This window comes from Thunnus maccoyii, chromosome 24, assembly GCF_910596095.1.
Source record: "Thunnus maccoyii chromosome 24, fThuMac1.1, whole genome shotgun sequence".
Classification (NCBI taxonomy): Eukaryota; Metazoa; Chordata; class Actinopteri; order Scombriformes; family Scombridae; genus Thunnus; species Thunnus maccoyii.
In genome coordinates, this window is record NC_056556.1 from 16,421,851 (window position 1) to 16,437,482 (window position 15,632).

The 15,632-nt window shown below is 41.0% G+C and overlaps 1 protein-coding gene across 1 annotated transcript in view; it reads right to left on the bottom strand.

Moving 5' to 3' along the window:
• Nucleotides 1-1,414: 1,414 nt before the first annotated feature.
• LOC121892290 (beta-1,3-galactosyltransferase 1-like) overlaps nt 1,415-15,632 on the bottom strand; it is a 104,580-nt gene continuing 90,362 nt past the window's right edge. Inside the window, exon 3 of the mRNA XM_042405238.1 lies at nt 1,415-3,745. Coding sequence (XP_042261172.1) covers nt 2,493-3,479 — 987 coding nt within the window. The 5' untranslated portion in view covers nt 3,480-3,745 and the 3' untranslated portion in view covers nt 1,415-2,492. The remainder of the gene's footprint in view (nt 3,746-15,632) is intronic.

Sequence of the window (15,632 nt, forward strand, 5' to 3'; positions counted from 1 at the left end):
TAGGGCAAACAAGAGCATTTATCCAACTAATTGGATAAATCAGCATTATAGAACATACGGGATAACTGTCTAAACTCCCATGCTTAAGATGTATATAAAATACCCTACTTTGAATAATAATTTGTGTCTAATATGGTTCCAGAAAAAAAAGTTAAATTATCTTGTTAAAATCCTTCAAATTACATCTAAGCCTTCTCCCTCATGAAATATTCCAGAATCTATAAATATGCAAATATATTTCATTTCAGAAGTTTAACTGCTGAACCCAAGATGTCTTCTACTTCACTGTAAAGTTCATTCTCACTGGAGGCTTCAAATATCCACATCACACTTGTGAAAGTTTGAATATTGGACCAGGATTAGGTTTTAAACCAGTTGTGATGTCACAAATCATACTCATAGGCCCGCTCCTAAAAGATTTCCAATGAGCTCGGAGAAACTTTCCACTTTCAGAAGATGAATGTGAAAACAGCCTTCTGCTGCAGTTTCAAACTCTGCACATACATCATTCTGTACAGCGAAGCTCAAATATCCAACTGAAGGAAGAAGTAGAAAAACAGATTTTTGAGTGAAGGGGGACTCTAAGGAACTACATTTCTGGTGAGTCTAACAAAGCACCTGGTAACTCTGCACTCATAGAGTACATCAGCCATCACCGATGAACCTGACAGTAACAGAAATTCTCCTCTGAAATCATTCAAATTCCTCAAATTTTACTTACTTTCTGATTTTACATTTTACATGGCTTTAAAAATGGTCTGTGGAGAAGCAGGACAAAACGAAATGACAGAAACTTAATTTTTGGTCATTTAAAAATGAAATATTCATGTAGGATTAAGGTTTTTTTTTCATATTCCAAAATATTGAATGAATGGTAAAACATGGCTGGGTGATAATAAATACGAGGCACATTGATAACAACATGTATGCACTTTCTTTTGACATAAAAATACATTCTGCACTGTAGCTTCCTCTTGTTACGACATCATGGTTGAAAACAGCCACTCAGCTGCTAATTACACAGATGCTACGTTTGATTTAATCACACGCTGCACACTGCTCTGCTCGCCACTTACCCACATGCGCACCGACACCTGCATGGAAAAGAACATGGCTGTGTTGTTTCCACAGCCTCATGCGGATTTCAGCGGCACTCAGCATTTGCCCGTCACTGATGTGTTGAGAGCCGGGACCCGCTTCAAACCGAGCACAGCTGCTGCGATGAACAGCGGTCTTTAATGAGACCCTCTCATTTCTACAGCTCCTGTTTCCACAACAGTCACACTGTCACACTCGACTGTGTAATTTAGTTTCCTTACATGCACATATGTCTATTAAGTTACAGTATATGTATATTAAATTGAGCAGAATATAAACTTTTATATTATTTTCTGTAATAAACACACACATCAAGTCTTATAAAAGCAGTTTATTTAATCTCAAGTCATTGAAAAGAAAGCACTCAAAAATGTAATATTTGTCCTCAGAACACACTTCGGTACATCTGTTCTCCTTCATGTTCAAGTAATAGAAAATATAATAGTCTGCAGCGTGCTCACAGCACTGCCTGAGACAAATAACTGCACATTACACATTAACAGAAGTAACATTCACTTGGGAATGCAAGCAGTCGATATCTTCACACTGTCTGGATACTTTTTGAAGAAAAGGATGTGTTTTTTTTGTTTTTTTTTTCTTGATGCATGATTCAAAGATCTGTGGATCTGTTGTAAGAAAATATGTCTGATTCTGAAAAGAATATTTTACAACTTACAGAGGCAAACAGGTCTGGTCGGTAATACTGATCCGCCGCTGCTCTAGAGTAAGAGCAACATGGTACTTTTGTTTCAGTCTATTTAAATAAGTCATTACACAGTAAACTCACCACGGTCCTCCTGATGATAACAGCTGCTGCAGTGCCAGACAGTACATCCAACATTAACACCTTGTTCAGAAAGGACAACAACTGAAAATACATGAGGAACATTCATAATTAGAACTTTGATCAAACCCAAGAGGCGAATGTCTGGGCTAACAGAAGTGTGTTGTTGTTTATTCAATCTCAGGGACAGTTTGTGTCTTGTATAAATGAGTAGTTTAGCACACCGCTAAGCTTCCTGTCTTGTATTTTCCTATAAAAATCTGCATGGTGCTGTCAGCAAAGACAACCAGCCGCCTGAACATTTTGCACATTTTTGGAAAACATTTCCAACTTTGTGCTTAATTTGTGTGTCTGTGAGCTTAAAAGCACTCAAACACACCTTGATGTGAGGGAGAACGAGGAATAACACAGTTTGCTTTGGCCTTGCACTAAAGAGGCTCCCGGGAAAGCAATCAGCGGTTGTACAAAGCCCAAGAGCCTGTCAATACTGTTCTTTCAGCTCAGTGCTACGTTCCGCACAGTATTTGCCAATGTCAATGATGGAAAAGCAGATAAGAGGACATTCATTTCCTCCATGACCCACCCACTGGTGCTAGTGCTCATAGTCCTGCTAACATTTAAGGTGTTTCTTGCTGGTCATGTCGTTCCAGATGCGGTGCATCTCCTCTGGGGAGATCTGGTGGACGGTGACCACCCGGCGGTAGCGGCACAGGCTGTAGGCCATCTTCCAGTGGTTGAAGCCACTGTTCTGGAAGGGGTGGATGCCCAGCTTACGGAGGCACACGCCGACGTACACGTCCTCCAGGTGCAGCAGCCTGGTGTGTAATGAGGTCTTGTATATGAGCTCAGCCACGTCTGCCGAGAAGACGTAGCCGGTGCCGGAGCAGAAGGGGGGGTATTTGCTCTCTGGGTACAGATCCCTGGGCATGTACCACTTGCTGCGCATGTCTCTGATTGGCCCACCGTTGATGACGTAGCCAGTGAAATACCTTCTCCTGGGCTTGGTGGTGGGCTTCAGGAGGTTGTAGATGAGGTTCTCCATGTTGACAAAGATGTCACTGTCTGTCTTGAGGACATATTGAGCTTTGGAGCAAAAGGTGGCCATCCAGCGCATGCCCATCAGCGTCTTAAGCGTCAGGTTGTGGTAAGAGTCAATAAAATCCTCCACTACTATGTCATGAAATATCTGGCTCTCCTGCTCCACCATCTGGTTGAGGACAGTATCTGTGCTGAGACCCAACAAGAAGAGCGTGACCACACGCACGTCCGGGAATGTGCTCTCGTCACCCCATGTCTCTCGGATGGCCTGACGGGCGTCAAATTCCTTGTGGGTGGTGCTGATCAGGATGACGAGGAAGGGAGGCTCCGCCTCGCACTTCTTGGCCTCATTGATGATGTAGCCGAAGTCATGTGGGTTGAGCGAGCGTGTGCGGATGTTGCTGAAGGTGGAGTTTTTGTTCACCTTGGGCGACTTGCGGATAGGCATATTCATCTGGCCCACGTAGGAAGTGGAGGGGCGGGACACACTCAGGTACCACAGAGCGCTGGCCCAGCAAACCACTGTCAGCAAGTATAAGCAGGAGACCTTAGAAGGCATCGCTGTTCACTTGGCTGGCATTATCAGTGGCAGCAGCGTTGGAAACGTTGAGGCCATGCCTCCATGGGTTGTCCTAGATCTGGCGGTGCAGCTTAAAGCTGCCTCCGCAACATAGATGACATTAATTCTAGATAATGGAGTTCTCTATCATCTAGTGTTGGTATTGTGATTGAAAAGGAGCACTGCAGAGATTTCTTATCATGGCCACGGCCTTACTGTGTCCCATCGCAGCTCGCAGGGATGCTTTCAGCTCTCTTTGACAGCATCTAAAAAAAGATGAGAAAACACAGTCAGTCAGGCAACATAAATCATAACTACATAATGAAATGACAGAAGATAAGCTTGTTGACTGGAGGTGTTAACTTCTAATATACAGTATATATATATATATTTTTTAAAGGCATTCATAGCACCAAGGCGTGTGACATACTTAACAATATTTTTTACTCTCCATTCATTACAGCCCATCACATCAGTCTACTGGTTAGGCAGACACCGCTGTGCCACAGCCAGTTACCCTAACTCTCTATCACTGCCTCCGATAAGAACTCTGTGGTCTGAAGAAAGTGAATATCCCAGTAAACTCTCTCCATTGAGAAGGCCTGCTCAGCCTCAGCTCTGACCACTTTCTGTTTGCAAACGCTATTTATCTCCCTCTTATCCCCCCTGGGCCAGACACAGATGAGCAAATCAGACCCACTCCGACAGTCTGAGAGTGGGAGGGGGGGGGTGAGACAGGGTGGGGGGGGGATCAAGGCAGAGAAGGTGAAAGTGAAACGTTCTCAAGGGAAAAGATTAATATCCACTTCCTCTCATCCTCCTGGTCTCACTCCACGTTTACTCCCACCAATTCCCTTCTCACCTCCTCATGCTTTCCATACCTCAATGTCAAACTGAACTTAGCATGTGGATTTTATACACTGTAAACTGTAATGAGCTACTGCTTCGTTAGCCGGACCGTCACTGCTGAGGAACTCGGGGTATTTCCAGCAACTTTTAGAATCACCGCTCTAATTGGACACACTGACAGACCATAAGGGGATGAGTTTAAGCTCTAAATACGTAATAGGATAAAAACCTGCGCGTTTATTATGTTCAGTCAGTTTACATTCAAATATGTTTTCGTGAGGCAGTGATGGATAACCAGTTCACAGGATTTTTGTGGTGTTTGAAAGCCAAACTAAATCTAATCCTTCTTTACAAGCAGACTTTTATTTGCTACAGACATAATCTCTCTTTTGATGTAGCAGCAGCCTCGTTCTTCTTCTGGCGCGCGCAGACGGGGGGGGGGATACATTTCTTTACCATGCATAACTGATGATGAACAAAAAAAGTCGTATAGATCCTATTAGAGATACTGCATGCGCTGAAATGTGCAAAAGATGCTGCTTGTGCCCCTGTTTTAAGATGGAAGGGGCTGAGATAAAAACGCCTCATTCTTTCATCAGGCTCCAGATTTTCTTTTCATCAGGACTTTTCTCTTATTCCTCCCCCGTTCCCGCTATCTCCTCTCTTTCATTCCATCTCTCTTTTCTGAAGCAGTGTCATCAATCTCACGGTCCAGTAGAATCCATCTCATCATGGCTGCTTTTCCACACCTCCTCCCTCTCATTCTCTCAGTCACTCTCCTTCTCTACTTCAGTGGGCGCTTGATCCATCTTTATATGTCTCACTACCTCCCTCTCCGTCTTTTCTTTTTGTCTCACTCCCTATCCTTTTGGCTTTTTATTGTTTTCATCTGTGTGGCTTCTTATTTCAAGTTTCCCACACTGCCTTGTTCTTTCATCATATCATCCTGAGCTACCTTTACTTTTATGCTTCTCTCCGTGTCTTTTTTTTTTTTTTTTTCACATGTGGTGTAGTATTCCTCTCTTCAGAGCTGGCCAGCTTGCAGATATCCTCTAACTTATTGACAGCTCGTACCGCGATCAGTCTCCCTAAAGCCACTCAATCTCCACTTCTTCACCTCTCTCTTTCTCTGGCAGATTCACTAAATCATCATATTCATCCCCTTTCCTTGACCTCACTCCCCGCCATTCCACTCTTCCTGTTTGCGGATCAGCTTGTTTTCACCTCCGTCGTTTCCTGAGGAGGGTCTGTTGCTTTCCTAATCCTCCAAAACTACCGTACGCTAAATTTACTTGAGCCCAGAAAAACCAATATCCCCGTTTAGCGATGCACCTCACGAAATCCTGAGACCTGACTTCCTCTCGGAGCAAATTGAAAGAAGGCTGTATCGTTTCATGCTGCCGTGTCACTTTGAATTATATTAGTACTCAGTAGAAGTCCCCTCCTGAATATATTACGCTTCCAAGGGAATATCAGCGCAAGTTATCTTAGTATTTAATAGTGGTGATGCAGCTCCTGCAGCGGGAAATATTCAGTAATAGCAGTGCTAATTTGTGGTTAGCACAAACTAATTTAGCATGGCAAAACAGACCACACAATGTAATGAACCAGTAGTGTGAGAGCAGATGAAGGATGTGGGGTGATTATAGTAGATTTTTGCCTGATCTGTGTGTTCAGTATAGACGTGCATGTGCTATATGCAGAGATTGTGTTTGTAATGCTGCTTTATTGTCTAGAAAGCTTTATTTTCTGTGTTCAAGTGTTTTCCAGTGACATTTATACCTCTCATACATACAGCATATGTATAAGTTTAGCTGCTCAAAAACATACCATGCATTTTAATATGCTGCAGATTATTCAAATAACAAAACATGATTTGTATTTTTATCTCACCATTAAAAAAAATTACTCTAAATAAAAGCTGTGCAACTGGAAATGAATAGTGGAAATAGAATGGAAAGTTTTAATGGGAAAATACAAGTCAGAATGACTTTTATTCATTCTACTGAATGATTTTTCTATTAAAATTGTACATAATGAAAGGTCCTGCTGTTTATGGGAAAAAAGAGAAAAATCATTAGCAAAAAATCTTAGAAGCTCTCTTGGCCATTTTACACACTTTTTTTTTTAGATGATAACTAAATTTAACTCTTTCCTGTCTACCGTCAAGTCACCAAGGTTCCAGGCTTCAATATCAGATCATGAGATAAAAATAACAGCCCAGCTTCTTCATGGTCCTTCTACCTCTATTTTTATCTCAACAACTATAAACTGGATTAAAATGGAATTTTGTACAGACATTCATGGTCCCCAGAGTATGAATCCTAGTGACTTTGGTGATCCCCTAACTTTTCCTCCAGCACCAGCATGAGGTTCACATTGGTGGTTACAAGTTAAATTTCTCGACAACTATTAGAGGGATTGCCATTAAATTTGGTACAGACATTCATGTTCACCACAGGATGAACTGTAATAACTTTGGTGACACCTTCACTTTACATCTAGCGCCATCATCAGGTCAAAATGTGAATTTGTCCAATACTTTGCTTTATGACCAAACATCTTTCACACTGACGAAAAGAGTCTGATGACTATGAGTGAAGATACAAAGTTATAGAGAGAAAATGTTTTCTATATTTGCTAAGCAGATTTATGAAATTGATAGAAATCACAGCCACTACTATAAAAAGTTTATTCCACTAACTGTAGCAGTGTGTGTATGATGTCTTTGTGTTTACATCTGTTGAAGTTCTGACTAAGAAGAAATGGTGCAACGTCTGTATTATGTGAAAGGAGTAAATAAAAAAACATTACTGTGAAAATGTGAATGCTGCTCATATGATCTGTTTATAACCGAATAACGTATTAGTCTTCATTTACATCGTAATTGCTTGATTCTAATGTCACACAGAAATATCCAAGAATAGGATTTAAGTACTACTACTTTGCCAGCAACACTGTAGATCATACTAATGGCTTCCCTGCTGAGAAAAGGGCCAGTAAAAACATGCCAATGAAAGAATTACTCCTTAATACCACATTGCAGTAAAAACAGGCATTAACGTGTGAAAAGTAAGGGGAAAAAAAAAACGCTGAATGTAATAATTAGTTATTATTAACAACCATTCACAGGGCTTATTGCTAATGATCTGCTAATCTGAAGCGGTTGCCATGACAGCACTGTGACAAGCCATAGGAGGAAAGACAGAGAGAGAGAGACTTGTAGGAAATGGAGGGAGAGAAATGCAGTCAGTCTGCTGTGTGATGGCATTAAGTGCTAAGTGTTTTGAATGTAACCCCCCCTCTCCCCTCCCCCCCTTCCAGGAAGTCAATTTAAGCACCTCATACTGAGATCTGCTGCACTGGTCGCCGCTCCATTACGCCTCACACTGATCCAAGACTCCACATTATGATCGCCCTTGTGTGCGGGAGAAGACACAGCTCTTAAAATACTTTCACACACTGATCAAAGATTTATCCAGTTCTTGAAAGACAGTCGCTGAGCGTAAGTGGAGGCAGTGCTTTTTATTACTGTAAACCTTGATACCGTCAAGCGCTGAAATCATTCATCAATTGATCGACTGACAATCTGTCCATAGAAAATAATTTGAGGTAATTTATCAAGCAAACATGCCGAACATTTACTGGTTTTCTCTGCTTTCTATCACTGTAAGCTGTTTGGTTCTGAGCCGCTGATTAGAGAAAAAAAATGTAATTTGAAGACATAACCTCAGGCTTTGTGATGGGGAAATTATGATGGATATTTCTCATTATTTTTGGACATTTTATTGACAAAATGACAAATCAGTTAAATGAGCGTTCCATCGACTTAGTGTTGCACTTCCATAAATTTGGAAGACATGTTTAAAAAATCCAGTGGTCAAAATTGATGCGGCAGAGGCTCAGGGTCGGGGGTTCGCCGGCATTTATTAAATCCACTTATCAAATCCTAATCCTTTCAAAATCCTTTATCTAAACTAATTGGCTACAGTTTTTAAACTTTCGCCAAAGCTGAATATTACTAAACTCAAATTGAGATCTGTCCTTTTTATTGACCTACAGCAAGAGACAGAAACACTAGTTTCACTTCACCATCATAAGTCTATTTGTGTGTGTGTGTGTATTGTTTTTAATGACACATTATTCATAGCATCATATAAACCACACAAAAATCAATACCCAAAACCCAACTTAAACATGTACATACACGTTCACACACACACACACACACACACACACACACACACACACACACACACACACACATCATCCATAAGTCACTATTAATTACAGCCCAACAAAAACAGGAATCCTCATCTATGAATACATACAAATATGGTCAAATTGAGTCCAAATATTACAAAAAGGGACCCCAAGATTCTTCTGATTTATGTAGACCTTTTAAAATTTAAAAAGGTCCACTTTACAATATAACCTGCAGCAGTGACCTGAAGATGAGATGAGCAGCATGAGATATGAAATGATTCTAAATGTATCTGACACACTGAAAGAACAGATGTAGTGTACTTACTTTAACTATTGTTTTTTGCAAACTACTTCCTCTGAATACAGGAAGTTCCAATGCAGAACTACTAACTTTATGAGCTTAAAATACTAACATTTAGTAAAGTTTATCTTGAATATTCTCCTGAAATTGACCAGTCAACAGCCACATGTTAATAGCTGATACAGAGCATAAAAATGAGAAGCCTGCTAGGTTTACCTGAATGTTTTCTATATAGCTATTTGTAACAACTATTCAAAAACATTCATTAGTGTCAGAGCTTAACAAATCTGGATACTTTGCCAACTGTGCACCAGATCCAAAACCAGCTGAATCTGAATTAATCCCTACAGAAGCCGAGATATCCTGACTTTGGATCCTACAATTCCCACAATGCATCTAGAGAGCGCCTCTTCGTTAGACCCTCCCTATCTGGTAAACACCCAAATCTTTCAAACTCCATGTCCCCACTGTAAGAAAGTAAAATAGCTCATTATCTTTTTAAAAAAATCAAATTTAATTGTGTTTTGTGCCAATTCGATCATTTACTCCAAGAGCTTGCAGCTTGTTATCATAGGTTAAAAAAATGAATTATAGATTTTACTATTTTAAAGTATTTTCTGCTCTGTTGTCTTTACAAATCAAGTGACCTCTATAAGCTGGAGCAAAAAAGCTGGAAGGCTACAGGGATGTGGGAGTTTCAGTCTCGTTTTATGTTGCACCAGATAATTGATTGCAGTCATTAGTGCAGCGTAGAGTGACCTTGCTCAGGGGGGGCGATGACTGTGTGTATGTGAGTCAGTGAGCGAGTGAGTATGAGAGAGAAACAGAGGCAACATGGAAACGGTTTAATAGACTGTAATGTGTATCGTCTCCTTTACATCGGAGGTACACGTGTGTGAGAGATGAGTATAGAGGTCAGACACATCTGAAGGTAAATAAATCATATTCCGAGCTCAGGGATGACATCTTACATCAACGCTGCCTGGTTCAATTTTACACCTTTAATGATTGGCACAGGAAAAACAGGGAACAGTCTCCATCACTTGCAGTTTTCATGACTGCTGATTTAAGCAAAGCTGTCAAACGTTTCATGTTGAGAAATTCTTTACATTGCAGCGTTATGATGGCGAGACATGACCTGTAAATATCAGCGACAACTACAAAAAAATTAATCGAGTGGATGCTGGAAACGAAAAATAATTGCTATTTATGTCTGAGGGTGTAAAAAAAAAAAAAAAAGGTGCTCAGCAGGAAATTCTATTTATCAAACACACTTGGCATTGTGACTCTAGCGTATGTGATATTGTCTTAGAGTGGCTGCGTATGCTTTATGATTACCAAAAGACACAACAGCCTCCCTGAAGGAGCAATTGAAACACACTTTCCCCTCAAACGCTCAAACAAAATAGAGTCCAAGGCCAATGAGAGCGGCGTATGAATACGGCGACACTGGAAGCAAAAGGATGTGAATAATTTGCTGTTGTGTTTGTGCTGAAATCAAACTGCATTTCGGGATTTTTCTACATGGCTCGGACATTTAAACATACAGTATCGGTCACACAAACACAGCAGACCTTTCTTGCACATGCTGACATCTTTGCACATTAGCATACAGCCCATATCCCCTCAACACGTTATCTAAGGCCCCTGCTGTTGAATATGAGATAAGCTCAACAGGAGGTTTATAATTGTCCACCGCCAAAAAAAAAAAAATAAAAAAATAAAAAAAAATAAAAAACGTCTTCTGCTCAATGTTTGATCCTCTTTCCCTTCAATCTTCAGCCAAGTCTAAAACCCATTATGTCGGCTTCTAAACGTTCAAAAGAGGAATTAATGCGTGAGGAATTTAACGGCAATGGCCAAATTGGTTAGCATCCCACCTAATATGAGAGAGGCACAATTAAAATGTCAGGACTGGAAGGCTCCCAGTGTGGCACTAGCTATGCTTTTGTTTCCTGGATAATAAAGGGCTCAATGATTGTTGCAGAGAAGCACAGCCAGCCATACAGTCAGTATTACAGGCCACAGGCTGGACACTCTGGGCTTAGTGCAAAGCCTCTGAATGCAAAGCAGCTTAGGAGTGACAGAGGAAATGGGATATCAATAGTGGCCAACAGATTTGGCTGCTGTACAGAAGCCTGATTCTCTATCCCCCACTTCAGTGCTGACTTGAGCCCAAACTGTGCAGGGGCATATCAGTCTGGGGCCAAGCAGTGCTTGCAGAAAATTTTCAGCGATTGTTTTAACTTGCTGAGAGAAGTGATGCTTATAATCAGTTGCTGAAAGTTTTTACTTCTTTAAAGTCAGTTTAGTTTCCTGACCTTGCAAACTCAATATATCTCATTTGTGTTGAACTGTGACTCCCACCCATCTGGTGTTTCACACAGGTTAAAACAAGCTGTGAGTGATGTACGCGGGCTACTGTGCTGGTGGGTGAGTAAGCAGGAAAAAAGACACGGGGTTCGGTGAAGTAACGCAGCTGCATTTAATTATTACACAGTCAGTGTTTTCTCAGGTAAAATGAGCAACCAGACGAGCGCAGGTGCATTCGGTTTGTTTTGTAGAGTCACAGACCAAACTGTGCTGTGCTTTGCTGAGGGCGTTCGGAGAGAAGGCAAACAGCTTCAGCCAGCTCCCCAACCCAACCAGACCTGTGCTCTGAATGCTAAGCTCCCTCATAAATTGGAAATGACAACTTGATTCATGCAGGTAATACATTTCACTGTCCGACTGGGTGACATTGCTGTTATACAATATTTAAGCCCGGTGCTGCATCGGGGTAAGTAGGGGACGATGCTCCGAGAAGACACTGGAATTATGGTAATGCCACGGAGGCATCCTTGGCACCAAAAATTAAACATTATGTGGTACTAGTTGGTGAGGATAAATGCTTAAATGTCAAATGGAAAAAAGGCAGGATGTTTCTGTTTATGTGCTGCTGAGGGGAAGAACATGTAAAACCAGTTTGGGATTGATGAGGCAAGAAGAAGGTGGTAAGAACCATCAGAGGTTTGCAGTATTGATGAAATGTATCAACTGTAGACACAAGAGAGCCCGGGTGCCTGGGGCGAGGCAGTGTTCGCTTTTTTTTAAACTTTTACATTATCCAGGGCGTAGTTCTGCTGAGTACACACTCTCAGTACTTCAGCAGTGGCCTCACACACACTCACACCTGAGCTGCTTGGTTGCTCAGCACAAGCACCATTTTCCGCTGTCGGGCACCAAGCATCTGCAGTGTGGCGATTCAGTGGTAAGTGTCTTGCTCAAGAGCACGGTGTAGAAAAATACTGTGGAAAGTTATATTATCATTCTTTTTGCTGTGTAAATATTTCACAGACTGCTGGCGCTATGAACACAAACAGGAAACTGCACTTCTTAGCTCAGACTTGTGCGGTAAGTGCATCCCTGCAGTCAGACGTCTTTCCACAGGCCCTAAAACAGCAGTAGTTACCCCCCTCTTTAAAAAGGGTGGGCTAGATCCATCTGTGCTTAATAAGTGCAGACCCATAAGAAAGACAACTGTCTGCTTTCGACACAGTTGAAAGCCCCAAGTCCCCAAATGCTGGACAGGTTGGAAAACTGGGTTGAGTTCTCTGGGCTGGTAGTGTTCACAGCTGGTTCAGGCACTACTACTCAATTTTATATCCACTACTTCCAATCAGTGAAGTGGACAACATGAACAGCGGAATACCACAAGGATCAATACTTGGACTCCTTCTATTAAATATGCAGACGATACTTTAGTCTACATTTCTCTTTCACACAAAACTGAGGTGAATGTCTTTGGACTGCGGTCTATATTTTAGCAGTCATACTAAATCTTACATGGCATCTAAAATTAATGCAATGTAAGAGGAAAAGGAAAAGTTGATTTATGCATTAATCATTGGAAGGATAGACTATAGTAACAGTCTTCTCTACTCTACCAAAGAAAGCTCTGAGGCAGCATCTACGTGTTCAAAAATCAGCTACCAGTTATAACCAAAAACAATGAAATATGAATGGATTACACCCATTCTAAGTCTCTACATTGGTTATCACTAAGTCAGGGAATCAATTTTATAATACTGCGACAAATCACTTTGGACTAGGGCCAGATTATATTTATGACATGCTTTCTCTAGAAAATGTAGGTCTTCTGGCGTGAGGCAATCTGGCACTCCGACAGTGTCATAAATCCTACAAAACTTTATGTCTACAGTCATCACAAGGGTCTAGCAGTCAAATGTCAACAGTCCATTTATTTTAATTTTGGCGGACCACCGCTAATGCATGTGTGGGTGTTAAAGTGTTATTCAAAATGCAACTGACAGAAGCTCAAACAAACAGACATTCTGGCTCCTTTGAAAAGATGAAACCAATCACAAGATGGTTTAAAAGAAAACAGCAGAGCAAGGAAAAGATTCTTGACGTCTTGAATCTGTCTGACATCTCCTCTTGGGGTTGCTGTACATAGCAGGTCATTTTCCACATGCAGTGAAGCATATTCATCTACCCCACAGGACTTTGTCAACACAAATCAACTAGAAACAACATAAAATACTAAGTAATAGTAGTAAGTGGATGCTGAATAAGCATTATAAATTAATAAACACATGTATGAGTTAGCTGCTTAAATTGATAGTGAAGGGTAGCTATTTAAAACACTTTTATTGAATTTCATGATTATGTAAGGTGTTATCATCAGACTGCATACAGCATTCTAATGTTGCTGCCTGTTACCAAAGAGACAAGAGAGCTGAAAGATCTACTGAGTTCTGTTTATATTGAACAAGGAGCTCATCTACTAATGATCCATTTAAATCAGTTTAAAGTCCTTCCACACTCGACAATCTATCTGCAGTACCTGACCTTCTTTTAATAAATCCATCTTTGTGATTTAAGGTGATAAATTCAGTGCAAATCTTACAATCTTTCTTTGTAAATATCTCACATTCACTCATATCAGATAATCTGTAAATCATGTGTCTCTTGGAGTCTCAACAGATGCAAAGGTACCTTTGTGTAACACTGAAAAACAAACTGAGAAGGCAATCAATACAGCTGCAGCCCGCAGCCCAAGTGTAGACACATCATGTAGCAGCAACCTCTCAAACCTTTCCCTTCAGTCTACTTTTCTCATTTAAACACTTTCCCACCTCTTCCCCCGTGCTCTTCTTCCTGTGCTCTTGCTTTTTCACTCGAATATTGACCTTAAACCTGTGAAAGTGTCTACAAGCGTCTTCAACAGTAAAAGTAGCAGCAGCAGCAACCATAAATCTCTGATGAGCTTGTAAATTCTTCGCTATTGATCTGGTTCTGGAGGGTCTCTCGAGGTGTTTCTCTTTAATTTTATTTTCCTTTCGTTACTTCCATCAGCAAAGCGATGAATCAGATTTCCATAATATCAGGTGAGTATAATATCCTGAGGACAAGGACTTCCATCACAGGCATCAAATATAATCCACACATGCACACATACATACACAGTCCGCATAAAAAGGTAATAATAAGTGAGTGACAGTGAGATAAATCAAAAGACAGGCAGCTCTAAAAGATCCTTTAGAGAGCTGAAATATTTAAATCACAGCCAACATTAACATTCGGAGTGATCACCTTTCTTCCGTCATGCTCCTCTGTCCATATGGCAGGAGTTTCTATGGGGACGAAGATGCCCCAATCTGCTAGGCACTCAGCGATATGAATTGCATGCGAATTATGTTATTCATATGAAGTGTTTCACTCCAAAAACGAGGCAACCGCCAATTGAAAAAAGTGGCTCTTCAGCGTATGATGGATAGGACAAAAATTGAGATGAGTGATGTTATGTACTGAACACAAATGGGTAATTTCAGCTCTTAGTTGATCAAATTAGATCACTTTTAAGTACACCATCCTACTTAGACTGATGGATAATGAATTGTGATTTGAGGTGAGCATTATTTTCAACAGATGAGCTGGAATTGTGGTGTAATGTTTTGCTTTATCCTTCAACACTTAGTGGGGTGTAGCCGTTCAGTTTTCCCGTGGAGAGCTTTTCCTGGAACTACTTTCTTTTCTCAAAAGCTCAACCATGGCTTGATAGCACAGGGGGTAAATGAGATAATATAGTCTTTTAGTGGGAATCCTGACCCCACAGGGCCATGTTACTGCTGACCACAGGGCCACCTTATTGCTAGCTGACCTACCACCCAGTAGGGCTGCCAGCTCTCACGTATTGACAGTGAGACTCACACAATTGACAGTTTTCACACGCTCCGACGCCACATGTCCATTTTCTCACGCAATGAAAAACAAATTCATGACTGATAACGTCACGGTGCGTAAAAAGAGGACACTAACAGCGCACAGACAGACAAGACAGAGCAGCATGGCGCAACAGCTGCACCTTGAAGCAGCCAGTTATTCAGAGCATCAGGGGGAAAGCTAGAAATACACACAACTTTATTATATTGTAATTTATTCCCATGCATGCTGCTCTGAGTAATCTCAGTCAGCGGCTCTTCAGACAGCAGCACACTGTCTCTTCTCTCCTCTCATGCTGTGCGCAAGCAGGCAGGAGTGAGAATGAGTTACTATGGTTACTGAAACTGTCTTGCGATTCCCACTAATAGGTTTTTAGGGTACCATTTTAGGCTACATAATGTTTTTCATAAATATCATTTCAATTATGAAATAGCCAGTCTTCTAATAATCATTTCCTGTCCTGATCCACCCAATGATATACTGTTCTTGATGCATTTTTGTTTTTCATAGAACCCTCAATCTAGCTAATCTATAGTGCAGGTGGCTGTTTCCTAACTTAATAGGTGGTGCAG